Source organism: Colobus angolensis, unplaced genomic scaffold, assembly GCF_000951035.1.
Source record: "Colobus angolensis palliatus isolate OR3802 unplaced genomic scaffold, Cang.pa_1.0 Scaffold73, whole genome shotgun sequence".
NCBI classification, from domain to species: Eukaryota; Metazoa; Chordata; class Mammalia; order Primates; family Cercopithecidae; genus Colobus; species Colobus angolensis.
In genome coordinates this window covers 10,363,620-10,379,228 of record NW_012121043.1, presented here as the reverse complement: position 1 = coordinate 10,379,228, position 15,609 = coordinate 10,363,620, and the positions used below count along the sequence as shown (strand labels likewise).

General features: G+C 37.6%; 1 protein-coding gene across 2 annotated transcripts in view; it reads right to left on the bottom strand.

Annotated features, from left to right (window-relative positions):
* EPHA6 (EPH receptor A6) overlaps positions 1 to 2,430 on the bottom strand; it is a 952,571-nt gene extending 950,141 nt beyond the window's left edge. For both annotated transcript variants that reach the window (XM_011927614.1, XM_011927615.1), the window contains exon 1: positions 2,009 to 2,430. In XM_011927614.1, the coding sequence (XP_011783004.1) occupies positions 2,009 to 2,393 (385 nt within the window). In that variant the 5' untranslated portion in view covers positions 2,394 to 2,430. The remainder of the gene's footprint in view (positions 1 to 2,008) is intronic.
* Between the last annotated feature and the right edge of the window lie 13,179 nt (positions 2,431 to 15,609).

Below are 15,609 nucleotides of genomic sequence, written 5' to 3'. Positions count from 1 at the left end.
AAAACTGGGTAACACTCATTCACTAAGTTTAGATAATTAATAAAAATAAATAAATTACACATGTTTGGCATATATTCTAGGTCAAACTTCTGTAAATACTATGAGAAAGTCATTAAAATTGATATGCAAATAAAAATTACTAGAAGAGGTTAATAAATAACATCTTAATGCTTTTAAATTTACTATGAATGTCTGAAAGGTCATGCTTTAACAGGACACATTTTAGCAGAATGGCACTTTAGGGTCATTTGTAGATTCAGTTATCTGTTTTATTTATGTTAGTATCCCCTGGGCCTATGGTAGTTACTGATTATCATAGGTATTTAAATAAATGAACGTTGTTTGGGGAAATTATTGCATGCGAAAAACTGTTATAAACTTCTAGTACACTCGACTCTCAAAGTATTCATCTCTAGTATTCCTTTTTACTATTATAAGGTACAATATCAATGTCTGACTTTCCAATTATTAAAAATTGTTTTCTCTCCTTATAACAAAAAAGGGTAATCGTTACACCTTTGTTTTTTTTAAACAATCTTCTATCTTCACAGAAATGAAGTAACTGTCTATTCAATATTTTATACCAATAGGTCTTTGAAAACAAATGAGGATGTAGTGTCATGGTATATACCACTACAGCAAAACACTGTAACTGGTATCTATTATGTGATCTATCTTCAAAGTCATGAGGGTTATGTATGGTTTCCAAATTCACTCACTTGTGATTGCATTCTGTCAGTTTAAAATAATTGTAATAATTAGGAAAATATGCCAAAGTATCACTGTATAAATGAGAACAACTTAATAATTATATTTTATTCTGATTCTGAATATTTCTAAGTAAAATGGCCATATATGTTGATGACAAAAAAAGAATGCTGTGTTGTTTGTTTTCTCCCTTAACCTTTTCCTTGTCACACAAAAAGTAAACACTTTCAAGCCATCTGGCCTCCATTTTTATACCTGCAAATTACTTGGAGACTCTGAAACGTATGCCTTATACGTTAAATGATAACTATAACTGACCACCACACACAGTACCTGAAGGGACCCATCGGTTGGTCATTAGAGCACGAATGAGAGAGTATCCAGCCAGGTGCATGCTGGAAAACTTTTATGGTTGTTTCATGCTTAGTCTGAAAGGACTTAGAATATGCCGGTGGTAATTCTTATAGATCTTTATTCACAGCAAAAATACAATGAGATATATTTCATGAAGGCTGTGCGAATAGAAAAAGGGAAAATGCTCAAATATTCTAAGGGTTTTCCATCACTTTTTACACATTGTTCACCTCCACTTTACCACTTTACCACCACCGAAACAAAGTCCTCCAAGAAATCTGTCAGTGACTTGACTTCATGAATAGGATATTCACAACTTGGAAATTCACCCTAAACGCTTTTCTACTCCCCGCCCGCAAGAATAGGAAACCCCAACACAGATCTGGGGCATCTGGTCTAGGAAGAATTTCGAATAAGTCTACCTCGGTGGCCCGGATGGCAGATGAAGCATGGGGACTGAGACTGGGCGAGGGCTGCAGACTCACCGGAGGGGAGGGGAAGGGCTGATAAGTGATCACGGGGCACAGCGGGAGCACCCTGCCTTTCAAGAAGGCATGTGGGAGAACCCACACGTTCCCCTGAGATGAGTGACCACCAAGAGCCAGAAGTCTCTATTAAGTCTGTGCCACAGAGCCTGACCTCCGGTGGAGACAGCGCAGCGGGGAGCGGCCCCACGGGCGCCAGCGGTGGGACCCAAATGCAGCTGATACGCTCACGCTACCATTTAAAGACATTTAGAAGCACAAGGTATCCTAGCCCGTGGGGTCACCGTCCCAGACGGTGTAGACAGGGCGCTATGGTAAGGGGACATCCTCGACCCCCTCGTGTGGCGAGCCAGGAGACGCTGACCCCTGGACAAAGTTACCTGCAGGAGGCAACCAGTGCCCTGGTTCTCCAAACACCCTCCTCCTCCCACCCACTCCCGCTCCTCCGCCCCGTCCCTTACCTTGGTTGTTGGAGACGTGACTGCAGTCGCCTGGCCATGCTGTCAGCAGAGGCAAGAAGAAACCAAATTGCAAAAGAAATTCCCGGACTTCGCAGCCCCTCATGGTTCTCCTCGGCTCTCTTCTCCTCTCCCTTAAAGAGAAGTGGCGGCAGCGCAGGCAGGTGTTCTGGGTAGGATGGGGGTCCTGGTCCACGTCTTCTTCCTCCTCCTCCTCTTCCTCCTCCACCCGGCCCGCAGGGGGTGTCCCGGGGCGCCCCCCGCGCGAGGTCCCGGGGACAAGGCACGAGGGTCCAGGCTGCCCAGGTGCAGGTGCAGCTGCTTCGGAGGAAGACGCTGCCTGCGGCGCCGGGGAGCTCCTCGCGGCTGGAGGCGAGGGGAATTGCATCCACCACAGTGTCCCGCTCGCGCGAGGACTATTCACTTGGGCCCGAGAGAGCGCGCGCGCAGCAGCGAGCTCGGGCTGTGGTTTGGAGGAGGGGAGTAAGGGGGCGGGGAGCGCCTCACCGCGAGGACGGGGGCGGGGCGGGACTGCCAGGTGGGGCGGGGAGTTGGGGCGGCCCGAGGACCTCGCCCGACTCGAGTGAGCACTTGCGGAGCCAAAAGCAGGGGAGGCGCAGCAGCTGTGAAGAGGCGTGGGGGTCGCGGGAACTTTCCTCTGGCCGGTTCGAGGAGAGCCGGGCGGACGAGGCGGCTCAACGGGGCTGCGAGCGGTTGGAGCAAGGTGCGGACTGAGCCCTCAGCCCCTGGCCTGAGCGGCGTGGGCAGCGGCTCGCGCCGCGCACACCTCCGACTCGGCCGCGTCTGCGCCGCGCTCTGGCCGTGGCAGCCGCTTTCCGGGCATCTCTGAGGCCGCCCTTAGTCCCACAAGCACTTAGCCGCCCATTTCTAGCAGCGGCGCCGACCGTTTTAAGAGGAGTCAGCTCCAGACACCGCCTCCCACTTACTTCTCCCCATTTCCACCGCTGGAGGGGATGAGTGCCGCGGACAGGCGCTCCCGTTCGGGGAGAGCTCGCCGGCGGCGGTCAGCCCGACCCTCCGCGCGGGTCGCCCAAACTTGACCACCAGAGCGAGCGCCTCAGCGCAGTGGCCGCCTCCGCGGCTTCCAGTTCTAGAAAAGCAAAACGCGGGGAGGAAGCAGCAAAAGGGGGTCACATCAGTCTGGAAAGTGGCGGGTGCACGGCGCCCGGGCTCGCCGAGGTCTTCGCGTCGCCTTGCGGAGGTGACTTCGCGGTGGAGGTCACGAGCATCGTCGCAGCCTTGACGCTGAGATTCAGGGGTCCCCAGGCGTCCACGGCGTGGTGGCGTCGGGCCGCGCTTTCCTAGCAGTCCAAGGGCCGAGTGGCGCGTGGCCACATCCACAGCAGCGCAGGGGCGCCGTGGGCGGACGGCTCTCCCCGCACGAGCCGCCCCCTCGCGGCACCCACTCCCTCCCCGCGCTCGGGTCGCCCGGAAGCCGCGGTGCGGGCCACTTGGTGGGACTCCGCGGCCCCAGCCCCAGGGCCGGCGTAACACGGCGTGCTGACTGGGAGGACCCTCGGCGTCCGCGGTCCCCGCCACCTCGCCCCGCGGCCGAGGCGGGCGCCCAGAGAGGGGACAGAGCCGGGAGCGCTGCAGAGCCCAGCCAAGCCCAGCCGCGGCTCGGATGCCGCCAGTTCGGCGCTAGAGGGGGTTAGTCGACAACGAAAATGCCTGCACCGCTCGCAGGTGGAGGCGGCTCTTCAGGCGAGGAACCGAGGGGAGGGAGGGAAGCTGTCAGGCTAAACTTAACGGGTTGGTTAAGGGCGCGTCAAGGAAACCATATCGCTCGGGTGGGGATTTGTGTGATACTTTATTCGTTACTATTATTTCCAACATCATTTTTCTTTCTTGAAGGGACTTCGGCTATCACAGTCGAGGGAGCTTGAAAACCCCACTTCAAAACCCGTCGGAATGTTTTGAAAAAATGTTGATGGCAATGGAGAAATGTGAACAGAGGAGAGAAAGTAGCGGATTGTGAAGGATAGACGGTATTTTCCAATTGGGCAGAAGGCACAGGAGGGAAATGGCACACTGACAAGTCAGAGGAGCAGGAGATGAAGGAGCCAAGGGTTGGCGTTTGACGCTTACAGAGTTTTGGAAAGGAAAGGACTCTTCCATTCCATGCATTTCTCCGCTGCGATGTTTTTGTGCCACACACCGTAGCTGAAAACGTTTCACTTAATGCCTTACAGTAAATTGGAAGGAAACAGAGGAGAGCAAGAAATGCCCCACGTCAAAAATTCTGCTGCGTGGAGAGAAATGTGAAATACAAGCGATTTGGAGAATGTGAGGAAGGGTTCTGATTGGTGACTGTACTCTCATCCTCATTACGAATTCATACACCTCGGCCTCTCTTTGAAGGTGTCCACGCCAACTTCAATGTATGCAGATCATTTCTAAAAAGATACCATGTGTGGAGTTTATATATTGGCACTTAAAAGAGTAAAATCTGATTTTGATACTCATTTTGCCACTCTTACTGATATTCATTGACCACATGGGCACTTGCAAACTCATTTTAGAGTTTATAAACTCAGTTGTCAAATAAAAAGGCTACATTATGACCATTATGATATAAATCATTGTGTCTAAATAATGTTCTGAGAAATGTTTAATGATTCATTATCTGATAATTTTATTCAAAATATCTTTTTATATACTGTCAAAAATATATTTCCATGACCTTTTATAATTAAATTTTCATTTTTAAATGTTGGCTTACAGTAAATCTATAAACTTCATTAATAATTCACTAAAAGAAAAATCGTTCAAGAAGGCACTCCTTATAAATTGAAGGAATGTATAATATTATCTTAAAAGTATAAACCATGTGAATCTATTTCTATACTTTTACTTTTGAAATTAACTAGACTTGCAAGGGAAAAATTTTTAATGGTACATCACCAAAAGGAAGTTATTTCAGTATGATTCCTAACATACAATATTTTAAAATCAAAGTTTAAAATCAAGTTCTGATGTTTTCCTGGAGTGTTACATTTTAGAGAATATCCTATAAAACACCAAGATGCTTCACTTAAAATTAGACTAGAAGGCAGTGCTTTTAGTGGAAGGAAGGAGAAAAGGCAGAAAAAAAAAGGAGAAATAAATAGAGAGGAAAACTTAGATTGGTTTCTTGGACTTACGCTCAGTTAGAAATCGTGGCACAGTGCCTGAAACTGTTACTTCAAAGTAACAATAATGCGCTTGATTAACCTGAATTTCTAGTCCCCCCTGCACTGTACTTACAGTTCAGCTACAGTTCATAATTTGTATTTGTTTAAATGAGCCCAAGTCAAGCTTTTCATAATATATGTATCTATATACCTGGTCAGATAATTGAGAGTCATATTCTTGTCTTGGCTTTTAAGAAAAAAAAATTACAAGATTTTTCTCAGTATTAAAACATACTTCACGTGTTTACGTATGTTTGGATGCTGTCTATTGCATGTCTAGAAGATAATGATATCTTAAGTAAAAACTCATCTAAAAAATGAGTTAAAATACGATCATCGTCTTTGACAATAGCTAGATTCCATGAGTTTGACATGATTATTAATGTTAAAACATGATGGCAAAAAAGAATTTCCATGACCATTTGACCATTTATGTTTTATATATATATGTGTGTGTGTATGTATGTGTGTGTGTATACACACACACAGATGCACAAATGTGTATGTTCATGTCTCTCTAAAATATTTGTTTAGTTCTTTTATGTGCTCAATTCTCTTCACTCAGGGAAGAGTTAATGGTAAACTACTTTGCGTAACAATAATGTCTTTTATAAAGCTAACATTTTATTTAAAATATAGTCATGGTTATCTATGTAAGCTAGATGCAATTGCACTTAGAAATGTACTTCCTTTTTGATTTTCTCGCAGTGTTGATATATTTGCTGACGTGACAGTTTCAAAATTATAAGCTACTCAATGAACCAGATGCAATATTCATGTAGATTTATCGGCACTTGTCTGTTTGAATCATACCAATACTCAGAAAAGCATTCATGTCTCATTTTTCAGAACTATATTGTTCAGAATTCTTTTGTATTCTCTCAGACTATTGTTCTTCATGATATATGTGGCCTGGATTCAAGTAAAAAATGATGAAATTTTTTATTAAATAAAGGATATATGACATTAAAAACTAGTATGCTTTTATTTATATAGAAAGAATAGTATTCATAAATATTATTTGCTTTATAAAATGATTAAAAGAGGAGAGACTTAACCTGCAATTACTTCTTTCGAGAAAGAAAGAAGGATTATAATGTTTAATACTCAGCATGTTTCAAGACTTGAGAAAGTCTTAAGTATATTATTCTGATAGAAGAGTAAATTAATCCATTCACAGCAGCAATTTGCATTCTCTAAGGTCAAGGTAGAAGAAACATAAATAAAAAGAATGTTGATCCTCAAATATGCCAAAATATCAGGTCTTAAAAGATTAGGTATGTACTTTGAAAAGAACAAATTGCATAAATCTTTTTGTTAATATAAAATGTACAGACATGCTGTAGGCAATAATATTATTATATTCATACCATCAAGTTTGTAAGTTAGTTACAAGATTGTATTCTATGTGTTTCAGCATTGAAACAGTTAAAGTAAAAATAAAATCCACGAAGTTAAATATAGTTAATCTGAGTCTCTTTGCTTTTAGAAATTATGAAATTAGGAGAAAACATACACATTGTTTACTTCAGAAATTTTGCTTAGGTGTTAGGAAGTAGAAAATACTTTTCTGATAAAGAACATTCAAAGCAGTGAATTTTACTTTTTTCTTAGATATCATATCTTAAAAACCTTACAGAAAACAGAATGCAACTTGAAGTTACATAAAATGTACCATAGTCGATTCTTCTGTGATAATTGAATTTTGGTTCTTGTGTTACATACAGCGAAAGAAAAATATATGCATATATGTCGTATACATACCATATTACTTATGTGTGTGCATGAAATTCAATAAAAACATTCTCTCTAATACTTTTCTAATTCAGTAACCATTTGCCAAGCAAGATTTTCACATCCATTTGTTCTAAGCATTGTAAAGAAAGTACAAAGATTACTTGGATTTAGTTCTTACCTCTCAGAAGTTTATATTATATTACACTACAAAAACAAACAAACAAAAAGTTATTCTAATTCAAGTCAACCTCTGTGGTCCTACAGTGGAGTTCCAAATTATTATAGTTATGTAAGAGGGAAAGAATCATACCATCACCTTCTAAGGCATGGATTTCTTATAGTTACTACTTTTTCTTGAATTAAATTCACTCTTGGTATGGATTGGCCCATCTTCTAAAGGATAGTACAAGAACTTTTACGAACATGTAAAACAATGTTGAAGGTTATGCAAAATGACCTAATAATTTAACTAGATTCAAATAACTTGCAATATAATGTAGTTGACTTAACAGTCTGTGTGGCATCAGGTATTCACAAAAGTAATTTTACTAAATTATGTAGAGACTTTTTAAACTTATACATTTAAATTTATTTCAATTTTACAAATTGTATATTAGTTTATCTTTCATTTCTCAAAATGACCAGCTGGGTCAAAACAACCATTTTCATTGATTTATAATACATACCATTAAAGAGCATGTTCTAAGTATCAAGTAGGTAGCAACTGATGATGGAAGTAAAACTGGCTCTAAAAAGACCTATAAATATTGAAATATGTGTGATTATGTCCATCATAACAAATACCACAGGAATATTGCTATTAATTTTATTCAAATATTCAAAATAAAATCTAGTCCAAATATATTTTGTATTTTATCTTGAATTATTCCTTCATTATGACACTTTTTGCCCTGTTTCAGAAATACAAGTAAAACAAGAAGACAGGTGGGCATGTCAAATACTTAAATGTTAAATTTACTAATGATATTATCCATATGAATAGCAATTATGCACTAAACATTTCAATTGTTTTGATACCAACAATACAAAACATGCTTTTTTTACTGCATTCAAACTGGGGTAAATTAAAAGTAGCAGGTGAAGATAAGTGATTCCTTAATGCATCTCTTAAGCTGGACTTTACGGGTGAAGTTTTCTCGTGAAAGTGTTTTTTACATTATTTCAGTTCACTTTGCAAACACGTGCCACGTTGGCATTTTTGAACTTCCAGTTTTTGTGTTTTTAAGTTAAAAAAGTTAAAGGACAAGTTTTGAGAGAATGACAATCCAATAAAAACTTAATATGCCCAATGTTTACATTTTATGTAAGGAGTTCTATATCATTATACTCATAGTGTTTTGTGTGTGTGTGTGTGTGTGTTTTTTTTTTTTTGCTGTGCCTATCAGTATATTTTCATGGAATATAAATATTTTTAATATCATCTTCTAATTTGATAATTATTAATAAATATATGGAACTCATACCAATCATTTGACAATTAGCATATTGTTATTCATCTACTTGCCTAACTTTGATACACATATCTAATATTTTTGAGGACCCTGAAAAGTCTTCAAAGAATAGAGAATGTCTCCTTTACATCTCTACAAAAAGTATTTACTAAATAATTATATATTTAATATTTATATTTAAATTTTTGGTCAAAATTTTCCATCTTCATTAATTTTTTTCATAAAGAATAATTTAATACCTAATCAACTGTGAAAAGTACCTAATTTCCCCTTTTGTTTAAGGTCATTAAATATTTATATTGCTAATATTTGGGTCAATATAATTTTATAATTATATGTGAATCACATATATTATTACATGTATGTATATGGCATGCATATTGAACCTATACAGAGATGTTATGAAAATGGTCTTTGGCTACATGGGAACTAAACCTGCTATAGAGTCCATATGACACTCTGTGGATATTTCAGTGTTAAATTCAATATATGGTCTATAGCATTAGAAGTATACTGAAATTCATAGTGCTTGGAATTAGATTGTGATAGCTTTGCTATTTTTGTGGGCTAAAAAAATTCTAAATTAATGAAAAAAGCAGGAAAGCAAACACTAGGTTGACTTAGATTGGTATTAATTTATGATCAATCCTAGTGTACATTTAATTGCTCCTGAGTTATTTTGCATGATGACTTAAAATATGTAAGTAATGAGAAGTATACCCATGTTTATTTTTGAATTTTATCCAATGTGAAAATATAAGAAAACTCCTTACTCGTTGAAAATATGTAGAATTTTAAAAAATGTTTCAAATTATTTATCTAAAATAAATGCTACTCATATATTAACTCTGTCTAATAGAACTTTTTGCATGGTTAGACATAGCCTGTATCTCTGCTGATATAGTAGCCACTAGCTGTATGTAACTTTTGAGGGTTTGAATGTTTCCTGCATAACTGAGAAACTGAATTTTGAGTGTGAGTTAATTTTAATAAATTTACATTTAAATAGCCACATTTGGCAGTGACTACTGCATTGGTGAGCACATATCACCACTTTTCAATACCTTCACATTGATAATATAGAAATTTTACGTTACACAGTCATGTTTAGCAGTCTTGTTTATCATCAACAAAAATGAAGCTCACCGTGGACAATAACTCTCTTACGACATGTGTTTACACTGTTTTCAAAACTAACCTGATTTGACATGCTTTTTGCATATTACCCTGAGCTTGTCAGAAGGCATTAAATAGGCATTGATAAAGAAACTCATATATCTTTAGGAATTAATTCAATTATCAATAGAATTACTTACCTAATGTGCCTAATTTTGGATGCTACTATTTAAAAAATGGTTTGGAGCCATTTGTCATCTTAGCTCTGCCCACTATGTCTGCTACCCTGTCCTGGGTCTCACAAAATTATAGTGACATAAGGAGCTCAATAACAGTAGTGGAGGTTCCAAAATTAATACTGTTTCCTAGATACTCGACAAAGAGGCAGCAGGATTTTTCCATTTAGATGCTAGCATTTGCGTTTGTATTTTGTTCTGTTTCTTGTTTTGTTTAGTTTTTCCCCTTTTTGACTTTTTGATTTACATGTAAAAACATTGTCAGGAACCCTTTTTCATGTCCATAGATTTTTTTTTTTTTTTAAATGTAAGGATACCCTTGAAAGCTAGAGAACCTATTCACCACTGTTCCGTTTATATTATCTTAAACTGTCACTTGATGGTATCCTTCTGTAGCTTTAGTTTATCACAAACACCAAAGTAAAAACCAAATCTAATAAATACATTATCTCCTACAGAAATCTTGAAATATGATTAAAGAAAAACTTTCAATATTGATGCTACTTAGCAAACACTTACATGGTATTTACACCATCCCAAGTACAAATATTAACTTCAGCTAATAGTTACAAATACTAATTACAAATATGAATTCAATTAATCCTCAAAACAACACTCTAAAGTAGTTGCTATTATTATCCTCATTTTATAGATTAGAAAACTGAAGCACACAACTTTCCTACCATCTCCCAGCCAGTAAAGTGGTAAAACAGGGATGGATGGGAGCCCAGGCAGTCTGGCTCCAGAAGCTGTGCTTTTTATCACTATGCTGCTTCACTTGTATCCCTGCATGTTCACCCAAATATACACAAGCATGCACATTTATAGTTTGCATGAATCTGTGTATTCATTCATATAAATTTTATCTAATTCCTTAAAATTAAGCTCAAATCACGAAATATTATCAGTGAATCTGCTTTTCAATTGTGACGAAGTTCCCAAGTGACCACATTCTATTTTTCTCATTGCCCAATATTTTGCACACTTCTGACTCTTGCAAAATCCTCTTTCTCTTTTCTTAAAAATCTTTCTCTTAAATGACACCTGTCTCCAAAGCTACTGGCTCATATTCATTCAGCTATTATGTTTTGTGCTCCATCTGGAGCGTCTTTGCAAGGCATTGAGTATTAAAGTGGTGAATAAAACAGATAATGGCTTGCTCGCACAGGATCTGCATTCTAGGGTCAATATGCATTCAATGCTTACCATGTGACTTACATTGTTCTATGTGCATTAAACGTCCTAGCACATTTAATATTTACAGCCCTATAAGATAGATGCTGTTATTGTACCCATTTTATAAATAATGAAGCCAAAGTATATACAGTATATGCTAATTAGAGGAAAAGCAGTTATCTTAGGTTTTAAAAAGTCTCTGTCTTTTCATTGTAATACAGGTAAATATAATCAGAGAAATTATTGGAATTTATTGGGATTCTGACTTTCTGTTCATGAGGGTAAAGACTGTTTCACAAATATACTATATGTGACAGAGAAGCTTTTAAGAAAAGAAAAACTCAAGGCTATAGCACCTATCCGTATTTTACATCCTTGCCATTATGAAAATGATAACACGTTTATGCCGAAAATCTAAAGAATGTTTTAGTAGGTTGATATCCTTTGTTGCAAATTGAGAATATATTTTTCTCTTTAAATTACTTGTTTACATTGTAAAAGTCATGTAACAATATCGTAAAATATGTGGAAAATTGAAAAGAAAAATAACACCTTTTTATTGTACTACTCTAATATGATTACTCTTACTGTTTTAGTGTATTTTATTTCAGACATCGTAACCTGTCCCTACCTAATATATAGTCATGGTGGTTGAAACTGTATCATGCATTCAAATATATATTGCATTTCTATTTCTCCACTAGCTACTTGATTTTAAAGCATTGTGGATTTATTTATATATAGATGCCCTTATGATATAAATTTGGTAAAGTGATATGAAAACAGCTAGTAAAGACAGGCATTGCTATGTGAGGATGATGATGCAAATTTGATAAATTAAGTAGGATTTTTACAATTCTTATAATTTTCAGAAAACTATTTGATACTATAAACATATATGATAGCATCAATTCAGAATTTCAAAGTGTTGAAATGAGTTTTGCTGTTGTTGCTATTTTTTTACAAAATTTTTTATAATATTATCTCATGTGGGAAAAAGACAATGCAATGATTTTCTTAAAGAAAGAGTCTTAACATGCAACTACAAGAATAAGAGGATGATTCCCTGAATTGTATATTCTATACAAAATTGCAAAATAATTTCAGCCAATGCCTTTCTTTTACTTTGTCTTTAAATATTTCCTTTGTGTACCATACCTCCATTTAGTTACACAATCTGATAATCCAATTTTATCTGAGTTTTCCTTATAAAAAAAGTAAAGGAATTATCGAATGATATATGAAATGAATGTAATTGAAGCCATGCCATTTTAGAGAGCACTGTTTCATCAATTGCTTACAATAGAATAACAATAGTAACAATATACATTTGAAAATGTGAAGCTTGAAGAATAAACTGCCAAAAATCAAATGGGCAGTAAATGTCTCAGCATTTGCTTATACTATTTGCATTTAATCTGATTTTTAACTGACAACAAATACTTTCTAAGTAATTATATTTATCATTACCTATTCACGTGGGGTTTTTTTTTTAATTGCCTGTAATGTAGTGGCATAAAACCAGAATTTCATTATAATCAAGGTCTCTGTGGGGTAGAAATTCTAATAGGGTGCAGAAGAAAACAAAGCTTGTCTCTCATCTGCAATATCTGCTTAGAAAACTCAAGGGCTGTGGAAAACTCAAGCATCTCCACTTAGATGTTTGTAAATTGATACTGGCTATGACCTCAGCTAGGAATTCCAATCAGAACTTCCACACCAGATTTCTCCATGTCGTCTGGGTTTCCTTGAAGAACATATGACCCACATCTCAGTGGGAGGAATATAAATATCATGTTGTAAGAAGAGTATATGTGATGGAAGCTCTTTTCATGGCAATTTTGGAAAATACAACCCATCATGCCTGAGAAAGCCTAAGTCTGTGAAAATAAGCTAGGTGTATCTGTAATGAAAGCAGCCGGAACCTCCATATGTTGGGCAAGAGATGAGGGAGACACATGAGAGAGAATATTCCATCAGGTCATCTTGAATTCAGTTTAACAGGGATACTCATGGGCTAAGGAAATCCAGCAATATAAAACAGGACAAAATCATCAGTCTGTAGGGAATGTGGAGCAAGTTATTAAGGTCCGATTGAAATGAAGATGTATCTTCTCAGCTCAAAGGAAATAACTGCATGAGAAAAACTGACGGTGATCAAAATCTCTGAAAAGTTACCATAAGAGCTTACGAGAAAGAAAAAGATGATTGATAAACCCCAGAACCAGAAATAGAGAAACCAACATCCACGTAAAATTTTCTTTTCTTCAGGATTAACCATGAAAGTTGAGTTGGAGGAGGAAATAAAGTTTTGGGAACCCATACCTTTGAAATAATTAATGTTTAATTAATATTTAATGGACATTCTTTATTCTAAATTGAGTCTGTGACTATTAGGTTAAGTGATTATCCATTGTCTAAAACAGTGTACTCATGCGATATGCACAATTTTTTTTTTTTTTCTAAACTGAGTCTCGCTCTGTCACACAGTCTGGAGTGCAGTGATGCGATCTCGGCTCATTGCAATCTCCGTCTTCTGGGTTCAAGTGATTCTCCTGCCTCAGCCTCCTGAGTAGCTGGGATTACAGGTGCACCACCATGCCTGGCTAATTTTTGTAGTTTTAGTCGAGATGGGGTTTCACCATATTGGGTCAGGCTAGTCTCAAACTCCTGACTTCCTGATCTGCCTTCCTTGGGGTCCCAAAGTGCTGGGATTACAGGCATGAGTCGCTGTACCCGGCAGGATATGTACAAATTTATACTTAGTGCTGGGGAAGATTTGCTTACTAAAGGGGTAGGAGGAAATCAAAATAGATTTTTTGTTTAGATGACGTTCCTTGAGTCATATGTGTAAGACACCAGTAATATGTGGCTTAGTTTGTTCTGTTCTATGAATCCATCTTCCAGAAATCCATCCACATTCCTATCCAGCAAATGGCCTGACTCTGGTACTGCTGTTAAATTGCACACTTTTATGCTTTACTACTAGCAAGGAGAGAAAACAGGAATTTTCCATTGAATCTAAATCCCAGACAAAGGAAAATCTACAGTAAGTCTGGTATTGAATATTGAGCACCAGATTTGCCAACCATTTTTGTTTCAAGTTGTTATGATTTCTTTTTTAAAAATAAGATTTCTGTTACCATCCTGCTGATTTTCTGTTGAAATTTTCCTTGCCTATCTCCTTCCAAATAAGGTAATTCCTTTCAGGACAAAAGTAACTCATTCTATGTGATAACTGGTTCACATGTATTTAAGACATCACTTCATACTAGAGTTGATTTAGGAAATACAGAATGAACTATGGGCTAAGGAACCCCAGCAATACAAAACAATAAGCTCTTGTCACTTCAACTGAGGCTATTTGACCTTTGCACTGCTGTTCAAATTACATGTTCACAGGTCTGACATTACCCTGAAGCACTGGAACAGTATTCATCAGGTAACAACATGACAACAATAGAAGCATTAGAAGCATATACAAAGCAATCTAAAAGTTATCACTTTCTGGAGAGTCACTCAACTGGTTTGACAAATGAAACTTTCTAACTGCTGAAGTGAGCTGTTTAGCGTTGCGGGAATGCTTTGCATTTAATAGTGAAAAACAAAAACTCTATTAATATTATACCAACAAAATAATAAGATAAAATATTAACTTAATAATCCTATAAACAAGTTGTAATTGCAGTGCTAATTTGCATTTTAAGGGTAGATAAATTTGTTGATATTTAGCAAGAGAAACGATATTAGCGTGAATAACAGAATATTTGTAGGTAAGGGACATAGTAAGCATGTTGAAAATATGCTTAAAAAGGAACTTTAATAGCATTGCTTATTTAAAAAAAAAATTTCACATAGACTTTCACTATTCTTAATAATAACTGATAAGACCCTTGGACTGAAATAATGTGAGCCATAAGTTATTGTGATTTTCTATCAGTGTTTGAAAGATAAAAACATTAATATGAACAGCAGATCTTCAAGATAACTAGGCAAAGGAAGTATTGATATGATTGAGGGTATTGCTGCATGCTGGGGAGCTGTATGAAATGTGATGGAGTTGTTCTTAAAATACTAATGGAACAAAAATTCTCTGAGATAAAACAACATAACTATTTTTCACGTTATTTTTAGCTTTCTACAAGAGAAAGCACTGGAATAAACTTATCAGAATATGGTGAATAAGAACCACATATGCAGAAAGGGATATTCATCTATGTTTTTACTATCTATATGTATAGAATAAATGCTTAAAACATGTTTTATTTAATGAAAATTTTATATTAACTAATAATTATCTTGATAATCTTGTTTTAATTGAAAGTAATTGGTCAATGGTTAAAATAACAAGGTAGCTGAGAAAACCATGACAAAGAAAATCATAATGGGAATTGGGCCAAGAAAGATTAGAAACAGCTGCTGTCTGAGGCCCTCACAGAGAGGAATGAAAGGGGCGAGTGAATACATCACCTTCAACTGAAATATCCAGGTACCCAGGTATGCACTGGGACTGATCAGGGAAACAACTGGACCCACAGAGAATGCAGAAAAGCACCGTGGGGTGGTGGCCCCTCCTAGGAGAAACATAGAGCCAGGGGAACCCCCACTCCCAGTTAAGGGAAGCAGTGAGTGATTGTGCAACCCAGGGAAGCCACGCTTCTCCCATGGATCTT